Source organism: Macrotis lagotis, chromosome 7, assembly GCF_037893015.1.
Source record: "Macrotis lagotis isolate mMagLag1 chromosome 7, bilby.v1.9.chrom.fasta, whole genome shotgun sequence".
NCBI classification, from domain to species: Eukaryota; Metazoa; Chordata; class Mammalia; order Peramelemorphia; family Peramelidae; genus Macrotis; species Macrotis lagotis.
In genome coordinates, this window is record NC_133664.1 from 29,747,254 (window position 1) to 29,764,370 (window position 17,117).

Genomic DNA, 17,117 nt, shown 5'->3' on the forward strand with positions numbered 1-17,117 from the left:
TCAATTACTATAAGCAAGTGATTTTCTTTCTCTCCTTCCCTTTTCTTCTTTCTTTTGCTCTTCCTATTTCCCTTTTTCTTCTTTCCTTCCTTTATCCTTTCTTCTTTCCTCCCTCTCCTCTTCTTTCATTGCTTTTCTTTCATCATTCCTTCCTTCTTTCCCTCTTTTTTATCCTTCTTTCTTCCCTTCTTTCCTCCCTCCTTCCCCTTCTTTCTTTCCTTCCTTTGTCCTTCCTTCTTTCTTTGTTTTCCCTTCTTTTTCTTTTCTTCCCTCCCTTTCTTCTTTCCATCCTTCCTTTGTCTTTCCCCCTTCTTTCCTTGTTCCTTATCTCCATTTTCTCCTTCTCTCTTCCCTCTACTTCCCTTTTTTATTTCCTTCTTGTAATTCCATTCAACAAATATTTATTAAGTAGCTACTTAAATAAAAGGCTTCACACTAGGTCCTAAGAACAGAAAAACCAAAATCTACACTCCTGTCCCCAAGGCATTTACTTAGATTCTACTAGAGGTAATATACATGCGTAAATACCTGATTATTTGAAGAGGGAGAGAATGTTAATAATGAGGCTAAAGAACAAGAAAAGCTTTACAAAGGAGGTGATCCTTTGTCTGAGAAGGAAGTTTAAGGCAGTGTGAAAGGCACTATGATAGAGAGGGAGATGACTGGATTAAGAAGCAAGAGTTACATGAACTCATATTTAATCCCTGAGATGTCTAGCTCTCCAACCAGGGATGACTCAGTTCATCAGTTTCCTTATTTGTAAAACAGGGAAGGCATCCATGCTTCACAGAGCTTTTGTGAATCTCAAGGGAGATAATGTGCTTTGCAGACCTTAAAGTCCTATAGAAATGTCAGTTATTATTAGAAAGATTCTGGGAGGAGGAAGGGGTATAATTCAGGAATGTCATTTTTGTCTCTCTATTCTCTGCCCCGGCACAGAGACTCATACAAAGAAAACATTCGACAATGGCTACTGGATAGATAGATGGAGAGATGGATGGGTGGATGGATGGATGGATGGATGGATGGATGGATGGATGGATGGATGGATGGATGGACAGACGGATGGATGGATGGATACAGATGGATAGATGGATGGGAGGAATGTATAGATGGGAGGGATGTATAGATATTTCTGAGGTGAGATGTGAGTTGAGGAAATATCTGAAGGTCACTTCACCTGGAATGTGGAGCACTTAAAAAGAGTACAGGGAGATAAGGGTGGAGAGCTCAATTGGAGCCAAATCATGGAAAGTGGTCATGAATGCTAGCCTGAGTCATTTGTGTAGGGAGCCTCTGAATGTTTATGAACAGAAGAACATCATGGTCAGACCTTTGCGGTAGAAGATTTATTTTGCTACTGTGTGGATTATGGATTAGAGGGGGAAAGACTAGAAGCAGGGAGAACAATAAGGAGATTCCAAGCAAAATTTTCTTTTCTTCCTCCCTCCTTTCTTCTTCCCTTTACCCTGCCTTCTTTTCTCACCTATCTCCCTTTTTTGTTTCCAAGAATCATAGCATCACAGTTCTAGAGCTAGGAGAGGACTCAGAGGTCATCTGATCTAAACCCCTCATTTAAAAATGAGATGAATGAAACTGAGATGAAGAAACTGAGAACAATGAAGGTCAAATGACTTTTCCAAAGGCACACAGGAAAAAGCATCAAAATTAGGATTTGGACTCAAGTCCTCTGACTTCTGAGTCAGGGGGCACTTTTCCTTCCTATTTTTTTCCTTCTCTCCTTTCTTCCTTTCCTTCCTTCCTTTTCTTCCTTCCTTCCTTCCTTCCTTTATCCTTTCCTTTCTTTCTTTCTCCCTTCCTTTCTTTTTTCCTTCTTTCTCCCCTTTTTTTTCTTTTCTTCTTTCCTTCCTTTCTTCCTTCCTCTCTTCCTTCTTTCCTTCTTTCCAAAACTACTTAATAAATTCCTTCTGTGTTTGAAACCCTGTAATCAATTTCATATTGTTGGGGTTTTTTAATTCTCTCATTTCAAGGGTCAATAAAACAAAAAAACAACCTTTTCAGGTCCTTTTTTCTTATCCTCTTTCTTTCCCTATATTATTAGATTAAATGCTAGTTCTTTTGTTTATTTTGCTACAGAGGATTAATTGGAGGAAAATAATATTTTTAACTCCTTCCCCAGAGAGTGTTACTATTCAGTTTTTTCAGTCAAGTAGGTGTAGTTTGGGTACTTCTGCAGCCTTTTGGATCCCTACTAAATAAATCTGGTAGAGTAGGAGGGACCCAGGTGGAGGAACTTTTGGAAACAATTCAAGGGTGAGAAATAACTCACTGCTAACTCCTCTCCTCTGATTATCACCAACAATCTTTTCCTTTTCATGGGGAGCCTTCCCTTCTGGAGCTTTCTAGTGACTTAGGCTCAGGCTGAAGCCCTGAGCTTCTCTCCTTTCTGGAGAGAAAGCTCAACTGGTGCAGTGGATAGAGTATTGACCTTGGAGTCAGGAGGATAGGAGTTCGAATCCAATCTCAGACACTTGCTACTTACTAGCTGTGTGACTTTGGCCAAGTCACTTCACCCTGATTGTCTCCCATCCAAGACCATCTCCAGTCCATTTGATCCATATCAAGTCCACTGGACCCAGATGGCTCTGGAGGAGAAAGTGAGGCTGGTGACTAAGCACAGCCCCCACACACACACACACAAACACACACTCAAATCCAATGCCCGTTTGTCGTGGCACCACCTCCCTTGATGTCATAGTCTTCTTCAAGAACAAAGGACAAACATCATCTTTGCCCAAAGTGGTCAATGTGAGAAGGCCTGGCCTCAAAATCAAAAAGTCAGGGTTCAAGGCCAAGTTCTGATACCTAGGAGAGCTGTGGGATCTAGGCAAAGTGGCCCAACCTCTCCAAAGTGCTATCACAGGTCCAGTATTAGTAAAATCAGAAATCAAAATCAGCCCAGAGGACTGGGGTGAGAAAAGGGTCTTATAAATTTTCAGGGAGACATACAGACAGAGAATCTAAATGCATTAATATGTTTACTCAGTTATACACGCATAAGTGTAGATTGGGTCTGTTCCTACAATGTCACTGGTTTAAGAAGCTATTTTTACCAAAGAAGATTGGCTACTATTTGGCAACTGAGAGTCCTGGAATTTTGCCTAGAGCTCCAAGTGACTGGGACTTCCCCAACCACACAAGTCAGTGCTTGAACTAATTGTCTTCCTGAGTTTAAGGGTGGCTCTTTAGACCACACTTTTATATAGACATGTCTATCATATACACATATTATTCAACAGTACACTTGTGTCCATATGTAATATCTGTGCAACTGAGTCTAGTAGGTACTATACATGCAAACATTCTTGTGTGTGTTATATGTATTACACATGTATGTGTTGTCTATTCTATGTTATATTGTGTGACAGTATATTCTATAAAATGCATTTGAAGATACAGTTTAGGTATATTAGACATCCATATATAGGTTGTTTATATTGTAAGCATAGATATATATATGTATGTATGTATGTATGTATTTACACACATGTAGTAGTTTCCTCTCCTGTAAAATAGGGAATAATAATTGCATTTCCCTCACAGGTTGTGAGAATCAAAAAAAGATAACGTACAGAAAGCACTTTTCTGATCATTTTTAAATGCCATCTATTTTTTAAAAATTATTTATGTTATCATTCTTTTCTTTTTAAATTTTGATTGTTTCAAATTCCCTTCCTCTCTCCCACCCCTCTCACAACCAGTGAGAAGGAAAGCAGCTTGGTATCAATTATACATGTGAAATCATGCAAAATATATTTCCTTAATAGTCACATTTTTTTTAGGTTTTTGCAAGGCAGATGGGGTTAAGTGGCTTGCCCAAGACCACACAGCTAGGTAATTATTAAGTATTTGAGACCGGATTTGAACCCAAGTACTCCTGACTCCAGGGCCGGTGTTTTAGCCACTACGCCACCTAGCCACCCCAAAAGTCACATTTAAAAAAAAAAATCAAGAAAAATAAAGTGAGAAAATTATCCTTCACCTTGCACTCAGAATTCACCAGTTCTCTCTCTGGAGGTAGATAGCATTTTTTTAAAACATGAGTCCTTTGAGTTTTATTGGTCAGAGTAGCCAAGTCTTTCACAATTGATCTCCTTTACAACATGTGCACAGTGATTTCCTGGTTCTTCTTACTTAACTTTGAATCCATTCACATAGGTCCTGCCATGGGTCCCCCCCCCCCCCGAAACCACCTTTTTATCATTTCTCAAAGTTCAATAATATTCCATCATAATCCTATATCACAACTAGTTCAGCCATTCTCTGATTGATGGACATCTCCTCAATTTCCAATTCTTTGCCTCCACCAAAAAAAAAAAAAAAACACCTGTTAAAATATATATTTGCATATATATAGGTCCTTTTCATTTTTCTTTGATCTCTTTTTTATTTATTTTTTTAGGCTTTTGCAAGGCAAACGGGGTTAAGTGACTTGCCCAAGGCCACACAGCTAGGTAATTATTAAGTGTCTGAGGCTGGATTTGTACTCAGGTACTCCTGACTCCAAGGCCAGTGCACTATCCACTTTGCCACCTAGCCGCCCCTCTTTGAACCCGTTTGGTTACAAACCTAATAGTGATATTGCTGGGCCATAGGGCATGCTCAGGTTTTTAGTTTGTGGGCATAGTTCTAAATTATTTTCCAGAATTGTTGGACCAGTTCACAACTCTACTAATGGTTCGTTAGTGTACCTATTTTTCCTTCATTCCTTCCCGTGTTTGTCATTTCTGAAAGGTATGAGGTGCTCCTTCAGAGCTATTTTAATTTGTATTTACTAATTAATAGTGATATAGAACACCTTTATACGATTATGATAACTGATTTTTTTCCTGAAAATTGTATTCTCAGTGGATATTTATCAATTAAGGCTCTTATTTTTATAAATTGACTAAATTCCATACTCAGAACGTATTTGAAAAATTATGTCTTTATCAGTGAAATATGTTGTAAAAATTGTCGATAGTACTTCATTGTCTGTGGTACCTCTTAGCAAACTGTAGTTTCCTTGATTATCTCTTTTTGTTAGATCTATTTTTGCTTTGACTTTGACTGACATCATGATTGCTCCCCTTGAATTTTTTATTTCAGTTAAAGCATACTAGATTCTGCTGCAGTCCTTTATTTAATTCTGGGTGAGTCTTTGTTTCTCAAGTAGGTCTCTTATAAATAACATACTGTTGAATTCTTGGTTTCTAATCATTCCACTACGGTCATACATTTTATGGGTGAACTCATCCCATTTAGTATAATCATTAACAGTATATTTATACTAACAGTGTATTTCCTTCCATCCTATTATCCTCTCTCTCCTTCCTTCCTTATTCCACCCTCCCTTTATCACCCCCTCTTTCTCTGATTTCCTTCTCCTCCTGTTTTCCTACTGAGTAAGTTACATTTCTCACATATACAGTGTTTGTTTACCTTTTTATGCTTCTCTTGAGTCTTCTGTTTGAATGTTACATTTTCTATTTAACTCTGGTTTTTTCATCAGAAATGCTTGAATAGTCTTTATTTCATAATAGGAAAACATACAACTCTCTATGTATGTAATATATGTATAGATGTTCTTCTGGAGGATTACACTCATTTTTCTGGGTAAATAATTCTTGGTTATAATCCTATCTTGCCTTCTGGAATATTCCAAGCCCTCCACTCCTTTAACATAGAAGCCACTAAATCTTGTATGATCCCAACTGTGCCTCCACAATATTTGAATTATTTCTTTCTGACTGTTTGAAACAGTTTTTTCACTTTGACCTGAGAGCTCTAGAAATGGGTTTAATATTCCTGGGAGTTTTCATTTGGGAATCTCTTTCAGGAGATGAAAGGTGAAATCTTTCTATTTTACCCTCTGCATGAGAACTCAGAGTTTCTGCTGTAGTGTCTACCTTTGCCATTGCTGTGTGTGTGGGCTCCACACAGGCCTCCACCCTAGGATTAGACTTCTCCTGCCAATCTCTAAAGTTTTCTTAGGCTGGAAAAATAGCTCACCCCGACTTTTTGTTGGCTCTGCCACACCAAAATTTGATTTGAAGTGTTATTTTTAAAAGTTGTTTGGAGAAGAATGTTGAGAGAGTTCAGCTAGGTGGTGGTTTCTAATCTGCCATCTCTGCTTCTCTCCTTTAAAATACCATCCTGAGTATAAAGCAGGTTAATGTATAGGAGCCCCTCAGGTCAGTCTAAAATCTTGGCAAAGTTGACCAGTCCCCAGTTGGTCCCTTGGTATACGCTAGGATCTAATTGTATCAAGACAAAAGGCTTCCCAGGTGGTTTCTGTTATGTCACAGACTGGTTCATTACTGTACTATCTCCACTGTTTCACTGATGAGAAACCATGATCAACTCTGCTTGTGTTTACTGCATCACTTCAGCCAGAGGTTGGATACCCACCGCTTGCATCACTTCAGATGGAGGTTGGATACCCAGGCTTCCTCCATGTAATTGTAAGCTTTGCTCTACTCTGTAGTAATAGATTGTCTTTAGCTTTCTTCTTGGCCATAATGCAAATATCTACCATTGGTTGGAGGGGATTTGGCTGATAAAATGACGAATCAAATCCAATACTGCCCAGACCCCACCAAGTGCCAAAGGGTCCCACAGAGCAGCTATTACCCTACATCTCAATCTTCCTGCCAATGTCTCTTTCCCAAACACTTTCCCCTCCAGGTTGGATGCTATGCACTCAGGTCCAAGAAGGCTTAGAATTTAAACAGGTCAGGGCTTTATCATGTCTATGCTGTTCCAAGCTAATGAGCAACAGACCTTGCTTCCAAATCCTCCTGGATGTTTTGTGTCTCCTGATTAGAAGGCAATCTCCTTGAGGTCAGAGACTGCCTCACTTTTCTGTTTTAATCCCCAGTGCTTAGTATAGGATAAGTGCTTTATAAATGTTATTTCATTCTTTATTTTTTTTACCCTGAAATCTAAAAACACCAATTTAAAGAGCTCCCAGGAAATGACCTCATCCCAGAGCCATGAGCCCCTTGATTCCTGGCCCCGTGAGCTCTCCTTCTCTTCTAAGGGGTCCCATAGGAGTCCAGGAGATCTGTTGGAATCCATTATTGGCCATTCCTCCCATCACATGAACAGGGCAGGATAGGGTCATGGCTCACTCCAGGCTCTGCAGGTCTTCTAGACAGACAGAAAGAAGGTTCTGGAATGAGAAGGGAAGAGACAACAGTCAGAGACCCTGCTCCAGAGCTCTCCTTGGCCAATTCTCTTTTTCAGAAAATAGAGGAAAACATACTTCACAGCTAGTATTTTGTACTGCCTCAACAGGTTGATCCTGACCTTTCTGAATACACATTTTTGCAAGCCGAGTTGACAGCATGCTATTTCCTACTCAGCTGTCTCCAACATAGCTCTAATTCAGCACAGTAGACACAGTAGGCTCCTGCTCTTTCCCCTATCAATGTGGTCCTGCCCAACTCATTCAGCTCTTGTCACTTTATCAGATTTATATAGTTTTTCCTCTTTGACATCTGGGTAGTGCTGATGGAATTAGAGCTTTAATGAGGGAGATTTATAGAGGCAGGAAAATGGCATGCTGAAATGTGTTTTAGGAAGACCCGAGTGCAAATTCAGTCTTAGCTACTTGCAACTGTGCCACGCTGGGCAAATGACTTTCATCTCTCTCAGCCTCAGTTTCCTCATCTGTAATATGGGAATAATAATGGGTAAGGATTAAATGAGATAACTTAGGTATTTCTAAAGTGCTTTGCAAACCTTAAAGGGCTCCATAAATGCCTTCAAAGAGAAAAGAATGATATTAAAGATTGAGGCAACCAGCCATAGAGGAAAGGCTATTGTGGGGGGAAGAGTCAGGATAGCTAAAGGGAAGACAATGAGAATTTATAAGAGTAAAATGGAAGGGCAAAGACCAATGGTCACCATAGTGGAATAGATACTATCGTACATCTCAATCTGCCAATGTCTTTCCTTTCTCCTCTTGGCTGGATGCTGAGCAACTGCTCTATCACCACACTTTCTAGAGGGAATCCAGAGCCCCTAGCTCACTCTAACCCTCAGATCCATTCCTGCCATCTCAAAGGTTTTTAAGACAATTTTTAAATATAAATTCAGGTGCTAGGGGAAGGCCTTGGGGCAATGTATTGCCACTGCAGAGGAGGCAAATATCTGATCACTTCCTGCTGTAACCAATTATTTAGGGCTCACTAATTTGCTCACTTCAATTATAATAGGCTTTCAGCATCCCCTAAATTTTTATACCCTAGGGAAACATTTTCACCCAGGGTAAGACTCCCTGTTCCTAGAAGACACAGACTACATTGGTGAATCAGAATACATTTTAAATCTGAAATCCCAAGGAGTTTATGAGAATCAGATTTCCCAAAAATCTGAGTATAATGGGTGAGATAGAAGGTTTGGCTTCTATTTGAGAAAGAATAATAAATACTTTTCACTCTTTTTCTGTAAACCCTAAAATTCTTTGAGATCAGGGAGAAGGACCATGTTTTGCTTCTCTGAAGTTCTTGTATCAGTATTTTTCATCTTTTTTAATGCAGACCTATATTTTCTTCAGTGTAGCAAACTCCCATTGAAGCTCCTTCTACTGATGTAGGTCAGCACCTGCTCCACAACTGTAGTATTAAAGAGTGTCCTGGAGGACCAAGAGTTTGTCTGATGTCCAGGATCACATAGCCTAGATGATTCAAAGGCAGGATCTGAACCCAGGTTTCTTGGGCTCAGAAGCTACTCAGCTACTCAGAAGCTACTGAGTTTAAAACTGCTTGATCAGGTGGCTAGGTGGCGTAGGGGGTGGCTAGGTGGCATAGTGGATAAAGCACCGGCCTTGGAGTCAGGAGTACCTGGGTTCAAATCGGGTCTCAGACACTTAATAATTACCTAGCTGTGTGGCCTTGAGCAAGCCACTTAACCCCACTTGCCTTGCAAAAACCTAAAAAAAAAAACTGCTTGATCTTGGATGTATCACTTCATTGACTTCAGACTCAGTTTTCTCATCCATAAAATGGGCCTAATAATAGCACCCATGTCACTCGTCACTGTGGGGATCAAATTAAATACTATATGTAAGGGACTTTGAAGGTCTGAAATGTCATATCTACGTTAGCTACTCTCATTATTATATAATGTATGAATGATATTATTACTACTATTCCTTATTAAATGTTTTCTTCCATTTGTTTCAAATAATTAACCATATTAAGTTTCCGATTAAACTTCAATTTTAGCATTCTACTTAGGCAGCTGAATTATACCAGTCAGTTAAGAGAAACAAGAGGGGGAGACTCCTAAGGACACCTCATTTTCCCACTTATTTATGCATGAAAATCCTTCCTGAATTCAGAAAGAAAGAGAAAAGGTCAGTCTCAGGTTGTAGAATATGATCCTTTATGTTAATATGCCAGGGACATGTTTCAAACTCAGTATGAATCCTGAACCAAATTTGTTCTAAGATGTAACAGCCAGTTTATATATTTATTAGAAGCTGAGTATATTACTTCTCTATGGGAACTACAGGGTTCACTTGAGATGAAATGGTCAAGGGATTTATTTAGTGATCACTATGTCCCCGGAACTATGCTAAGTGATTTACAAATATCACATTTGATCCTTACAACAGTCCTGTGAGGTAGGTGCTAATTATGATCCCCATTCTACTGTTGAGGAAACTGAGGCACACAGAGATTGAATGACGTGCCCAAGGTCCTTCAGTTATTATCTGACATAGGATTTGACTCCAACCTCAACAATTCCATCCACTGACTCACTATTCCCTGGGGGGGGGGGGGGCATATATAAAAGTAGAGAGGGGGATGAGGGTGGTTAAATTTATTTAACAATCTTCTGTTCAAAATTGTTTGAAGGACTTCAAATGTTTTGCATATATATGTATGTATATATATATATATATATATATATATATATATAAACACAAATAATATTGAGTCTTGGGGCTTTTCGTATTCTTCCCCATTATTTTGTGATTTCTCATGTGAAAGTTCTCTAAGGACTATAGATACAATTATGGAGTATAGCTTGATTTTTAAAACCATTTATAGATTTTACTTTTTTAAACTTTTAAAAAATTGTTCCTCTGGGATTAAAAAAATAAAAATAATAGTCATGGCTTTCACTAATATTGCTAAGCAGTAAAAGGAAAGAAAGTCCTTGGATTTTTGCCTCCAGAGAAGTGGACAATATGCCAGGAAAAGCATTGGGTAAAATTAGATGCATCCAACACGGATCACATAGCCAGAAAGACTCTTCCTTGCCATTTGTGTTTGCCAGGAAGGAAAACAGCTCGTTGAAAGGTTAATCTGAGTATTAGTTTTGGTCAATTTGAGATAAATAAAGGAGATCGGGAAAAAAATATAAGGACTATAGCACTTTTATTCCTAGAATTTTCAGAAAATAACCACCACTTTAAATGCAATGTTTTGACATTTTTCAGCAAGAAGAAAACTCTAATTAAACGTTGACTTGTATATATAATTAAAAATATTCTTGTAAGAGCTTCTGGTTTTCTTAAGGGTGACCAGAAAACAGCAGAAAAAATGAATACTGGATAAAGTGAAGGATTAGATTTCCTAAGACCTGACTTCAAATCCCACCTCAGTCACTTACTGTCAGTGTGAACCTGGACAAGTCACTTACCCTCCACTTACCTCAATTGCCTCATCTGGAAGATGGGGATAGTAATAGCACCTATCTCATGAATTGTTGTGAGGATCAACTGAGATGATATTTGTAAAATGCTTAGCACAGTGTTTACATATAGTAGGTTTATACATGCTTCTTAACTTCCTTTCATTCCATGTCATCCCTATGATATTAAACAATCATGGTCTTGAGAAGAATGACTATGAGTATATAACTCCAACAAATAGCAATAAGATCAGAAACAAAAATTATAAAACAAACCCAGCAGTGTTTCTCCTAAATACAAAGACGCACACACACACACACACACACACACACACACACACACACACACACACACAAAAACACTGAGCAAAAGTATTGTCTACTGTTCATTTAGGAAATATACATACTATAAAGATTGTATATAAATAATCTCCCATTAGAAAGTAAAAATTAATTGATTTGGGAAATTACCAAGTGTTTAAACCCATAGAAGTTTCTCACAAATAACCCTACGGTTTATTAAAACATCTTTTTTTTTTTTAATTGAACATATTTTAAAAGCCAGAGAGAAACATGTGCTGGGGGCTGGTTCCTATGGATAATTCCATAAAAGAAAATCAATAATTCTAGCAACAGATTAAATCTGTTTTTTAAAATCACCTTAGATTAATGGATGGGTCATGTACCCAACTCTATTAAGTTTTCAATGAGTTAATGCTAATAAACAAGCTTATTGATTTCAGGATTTTCTGTCCGCCCCTCAGGGGATTTCCCCATAGAGCAGTGTCCACTAAAGTGATCGAATCACTTCTTTGTGTAGCAATCATTTTCTAATCATATTGAAAGGAGCCAGAATGGTTTATAAAATGAATCCCGCCTGTGACAGTCTAATAAGAGCCTTGGCTGCCAGTCACTTCTTTATCTGATGTTGGGAGGTGGGGGAGGTCAGCCCTACCTGTCTGCCATCTTCTCGAAGAATTAGCTACAGTCACAGATTAAGACCTTTGATGGTCATAAATCTGCCCCTCAATATGTTTGAAAGGCAGAGGAGTTTACCAGCCTATCCAATATAAATAGGACGATAGCTCATCAAGTGCCACTACTCCAAAGTGAAGCAGGCTGTGACTTTGTTGGTCCTGTTTATTCATCTTTCCTCTCCCTGCCGTTGGATGTGTATGTATGCGTGTGTGTGTGTGTGTGTGTGTGTGTGTGTGTGTGTGTGTGTGTGTAAGCCCCAGATGGTGTGCTGTATGTGTGTGTATGTAAAGTAGAAACGCAGGCGACAGAATCACAAAATGAACTTCTGTGTGCAGGAAATATATGAGGTCTACCCGGGTGCTGGGAGCACTGGTTATATGCAGTGTCCAGGCTCCTGCACTTATGTCGAAGATAGTCAGAATTACAGCGGCTGTGATGTTCAGGCCGGCCACAGTAACAACATATATATGGAACAGGCCTGGGCAGTGAATCAGCCGTATACCTGTAGTTACCCTGGAAACATGTTTAAAAGCGAGTACTCTGACATGGACATGGCCCTGAAGCCGTACAGCCAACCTGAATATTTCACTGAAGAAAAGCCTACTTTCACTCAGGTGCAGTCGCCACCGTACTCTCAGAAAAAAGGTAGGGGCAATTTTATTTCTATTTTGCTCCCTTTAGTTTCTGTGCCTGTGATTGTTTTTCCCTAGATGTTGCTGCATCTGCTTCTTCACACATAATCTTTGAATTTGAAGTCTGTCTAGTCCAGATTGAAAAGAGTTGTAATAAAGGTTGCTAGGGTGAGTGAAAGGTCTCCGCGATCAGCAAAGATTTCTAAGCACTTTTTTTTATTCATATGGGAAAGCTAGAGTTAGGATGGCTCTCCGGGTTGAATGTTTCTATGTGGTTTAGATTTGCCAAATGTTAGCCAGAAAGCTTCAGGTGAAAGGGGGGAGGAGGGGAGCTCGAAAGGTTTTTTTTTTCCTTTTCAGAGATGGACATGGTCAGATTTGGAATGGTCCAGTTCTCTTCAGTTTCCTTTTCTCAAGTTCCATGGAAAAATCCAGTTGGCTCTTTCTTGAAATTTCATGGGAAATGTACACATTAACTAACTAGCTGATTTGTCTTTGGCAAGGTAATAGTAAATGTATGTTAGAATGACTGACTTGTTGGCTCACTTCTCGAGATTCACTCCCTTTGCTTAACCTGGAAAGAATGTTATGTCCAATCATTTCAATCCAGATTTAATAAGAATTACATCCTCCCGCTGCACTGCAAAGTTTTACCTTTCAAAAATGATGCCTGCCATGGTCTGGATGTCCAAACAGGTGGCATGTCACTTCCCCATTTGGGTCACTAGAGTGTCCCCTACAAAATCCCGGAACCCAGAATGTTCCTTGCATAGGCATGATCAACATAGCACTTATGAAAACTTGGAATACAATTTAGGAACTGGATGCAAAGGCACTCCAAATTAGTTCAAAAGCTAGTGAAGCTATGACAGAAATGCTTGCTTTCTGAATCTTGGGAAGTCTGTTGAGTAGACAGAGATATTTGCAGTGGCATGGTACCCTATTATATTTATAAAGGAATATCTCCAATCTAACTAAAAAGAGATCCAATGAGATTCATAGAGTTCAAAAGGAAATAACAGTAACTTTTCGAAGAGTTCCATCACCCCCTCCCTGAAAAAAAGTTTGCCCATTTAATTCAAAGAATCTTGTTTCTGTTTCTTTCTGAGGGTAAATGATAATATTTGCTGACATAGATAATTTCCAAATGTGGATAAAGGAAGGGAAGGAGATTGATTCAATTATAATATAATGAGAAGGTATATCTAAAAGTTTATCCCCCCCCTCCACTTGTTGAGGAATTATACTTCTATTGAGTCCCAGATTTTTTCTTTTATACCATTTTGGAAGTAAGGGACACCTTAATGAATCTCAAAGTACCATCTCAAAATTAAGCATTTCATATTGGGCTGGTAGGTACCCCCCCATTTCTTAAGAAGTGTGGCTTCTGGGTAACAGCTTTTAAAATGAAAAAAAAATGACCCCATTGGGACTCTGTGTGTGAATATATACAACTTTGGAGGATGGTGTCATAGGATCCCAAATAACTAATATCTCTCTGTGTTGATCTCCTTTTAATTTGCTAGAGCATTCAGACATAGCTAGGAGTTAGCTAATTGCAGAACTTTCCTGACTTTCCCCCACCAATTGGCCCTCCTAGTGATTATTTCACCCAGAAGCTCTACAGAGCCCCAGTGGAGAGGTCCCTAACAAAGGGGACCTGCTTTGGGTATTGATGCCTGGGCGTTAATATGATTCATGAAATGAGGAAACAAAGCAGCATTCTATGAATCTATGGATGTAATTTTTAAAAGGCTTGTACTTTGAAAGGCCACTGGACTCCCTCTCCTTTTGCTCTCCCCACCAATCTCATTGAACAAGGCAAGTGATTGGCCTTAAGCATGTCAGTATTTGTCACAGCCAGTTTTGAAGGAGACCTTAGGAAAACGAACCAATCTGCTAACTGTCTCCCAAGAACAAAAGGTTAGACCCAGCATGTCTGTCTATATTGATCTGATACTGTTGTTGAGTGGGGTGGGTTCTTTCTGTCAGTGAATCCTCAATGGTGTCTCATTAAGACAACATGAATACTTTAAGCAGGTGTCCTTTTGAAGGGACTTTATTGTTCCATTTGAGCTTTCTTTGATTCCCAATAAATCATAATTGCCTCGTCTGTGTTCATTGTTTTCAACACCATTCTATATTCCTCAGTAACACAGCTGTCAAAACTTTTTCTTCTCTCTCTTCTCTTCTTTCTCTTTGAATTGATCTTGTTTCTTAGCCTCTGAATACAGTTTTCTCTCCTTCAGTATATTGAGAAAGGCTGAAGTTTAGAATAGAATCTGTCCCACTTATCAATTCTCTGATGGAGAATAGCAGGTTTGGGTTTTTTAAAAAAAAATTTAATTAAAAAAAGTCTACACAAAAGCATGATGAAAAGAATAATCCCATGCTGGAAATAAAGAAAACCTTCTCTTTGTCCTTCAATGGAACATGCCATCTTAAATCGAACTTAGTAATTAGAGGACATTAAAATCAGTAATTAGCCCCAGCTTTTGATCACAGACTTTTCTAAAGGACAATATTATGTTGAAATTTTGAAGGCAAATTTAAGGGAATTGGGCAGTCAGGGTGTGGTGCCTTCTCATTTGTGCACATGAAATCGGCATAGTTAGAAGATGACAGTGCCTTTGGCCCAATTTTTTTTTACCAGAATGTCCAATTCTGTGCAGAAGTTTAGGACCAATGAGGATTTGGCTACCTTCAGAGTGACCTCCCAATTATATAGTTACTTTATTTTAAATAGAATTCTTCCTTAGAGGTGTTTAATGTAATCCTTTCTTTATAACCCTCATACAGTGAATTTGTTTCAGTTTCCTATGCCTTTAAACTCTATAGGGATTGAACTTCCCAAGAGTTACTAAAATATTTATATTGGAATTAATTTTCATATTCAGAGAACTCAGGAAGTCCCAACTCTTTCTTTTCTCTTTCCCCTACCCCCAAGTCCCAACTCTTTAACCATGATCAAGGAGGATCTTTTTTTTTTTTTTTTGGTAAATGTTCTTACTCTTTGGAATAATCTTGAGATACACAAAAGGAAAAATGAAGAATAAATAATAATGATATGCTTGTTGTGCTGTAATGGAAAAAAACAGAAGCTCTACAGCTGGTGAAAGACCTTACAAAAGCATGTCATGAATCTATCTCAGTAACTCATCAACTTCACTGAGGAATTGTCAGCCCAATAGGTAGAATTGTATAAACACTAGAAATGGAAATTAAATGGCAAACCGGGTATTGTTTGACCTAACTCTGATGTAGGACATCAAATTTCATCCCAAAATCTTACAAGGACATCTTAGTAACACTTTTAAAACTAGCTGAAGGATTTCTTTAGGTGAAAACCCAGCAAACCGTTGAGTACTGAAATGTGGATCTCGAGCTTTTAAAATATAATACTAAGTAGTTCGTACAATGGCAGGTTTTGTTTTTCCCGTCTCTACCTTTGTTGCTTGCACTCTGAATTCTATTTCAAGTTGGGTATGAGCACGTGGAATCCATTAAGAGACAGGGCCATTATAGAAAAATACTAAAGTGTTTTCCTTAAATACAGAACACATTTGTCTTTCTCGAGGTTAAATGAGAATGCCAAGAAATGAATTGTGCTCAAACTAAGCCTAACAAACAGACAATACTGGAACTCTCCTTTCAGACCATTCTTCATCTCTCTTATCAAGAACTCAGAGGCTCTTGTCAAAAAACAGATGCATTCTTTAGATATGCCAATTGATGTGTTAACCTCCTCCTGAAACATCTAGTGCTATTTTCCGCAATGGTTGCTAAAGATGAGAGACAGGACATTATAGTAAGATGGTGACAAAGCCCTTGGACTGCCCTGGAAGGTTATTATTTATTCTCTGAATGAGCTGTTTGTTTCCACTGTCTCTAATTCTTCTCCTGTTCCCTCTTAGAGCCCCTCACCATAGATTAGAGATGCTTGTTCTACTAGCAGCCTAGTAGAACAGTTTTTGGACAAGAGTTCCTCCTTCTTGACCTTTCAATGGCTTTTCAAAAAAGCTAGTCCTCCCCTTGCCCTCACCATTAACCTTACATTATTCGCCTTTCCCGTTTCTTCTGCTTTTCTAGTTGCTTGTTCAGTATCCATTTCATCAGTTGCTTAGTTGATTGCTCCTTACTACTTGCTCTATCCTTGGCATTTTCTTCATCTCATCTCTGGCTACTATTGCTCCATTGGCATGATGCCGCAGTATCACAGAGACTCACAGATCTGTTCTTGATGCCCAGGTTCCTTCATTCCATCTTTCACTACCTTCAGATGCTCTGCCACAGAACACAACATTCATAATCCAGGGACAAAGCTGGATTCTTCCACTCTGACACATAAGAAGTACTGATTGAAGCCTTAATCCAGGCATTTCACCAGCCACATGAAACTTTTTTCTTGCTCTCTCCTGCTGTTGATGCCTCTTCCTCATAATTACTTTCTATTTATTCTGTGATTTTTTTATGGAGCATGCGTGTGTGTAGGTACTTGTGTTTCCCTAATACAATATAAGTTCATCAAGGTTGAGTTGTTTCTTTCTCGTGTTTGTACAATTTTTGGCTTATAATAGGCAATAATAAATTCTGGTTGACTAATTATTGACCCACCTCTTTATCCTTTCTTTATTTATATTAAGAGATATTGGATTCAATGACTCATAGATGGAGCTATAAATTTTAGGTCTTATGCCATGATAGCTGATATTTTTATTGAGGTTCACAAGGTACTTTTCACTCATTATCTTACTAGTTCCATACTAAAACCTTAGTAGGTGGGTTCTGCAGGTGTTATCTTCATTTTGAAGAAGATGAAATAGGCCAATTGACCCATGGTTGTCCAGGTAGTAAGTG

At 38.6% G+C, this 17,117-nt stretch overlaps 1 protein-coding gene across 13 annotated transcripts in view; it reads left to right on the top strand.

Moving 5' to 3' along the window:
- Positions 1–17,117, top strand: part of THRB (thyroid hormone receptor beta) — a 425,807-nt gene that overhangs the window by 367,748 nt on the left and 40,942 nt on the right. The window contains exon 1 of one of the 13 annotated variants that reach the window (XM_074195702.1): positions 9,948–12,273. The exons of the other annotated variants lie outside the window; for them this stretch is intronic. Coding sequence (XP_074051803.1) covers positions 11,946–12,273 — 328 coding nt within the window. The 5' untranslated portion in view covers positions 9,948–11,945. Of the gene's footprint in view, positions 1–9,947; positions 12,274–17,117 lie in introns of those variants that run through there. 13 annotated transcript variants of the gene reach the window in all.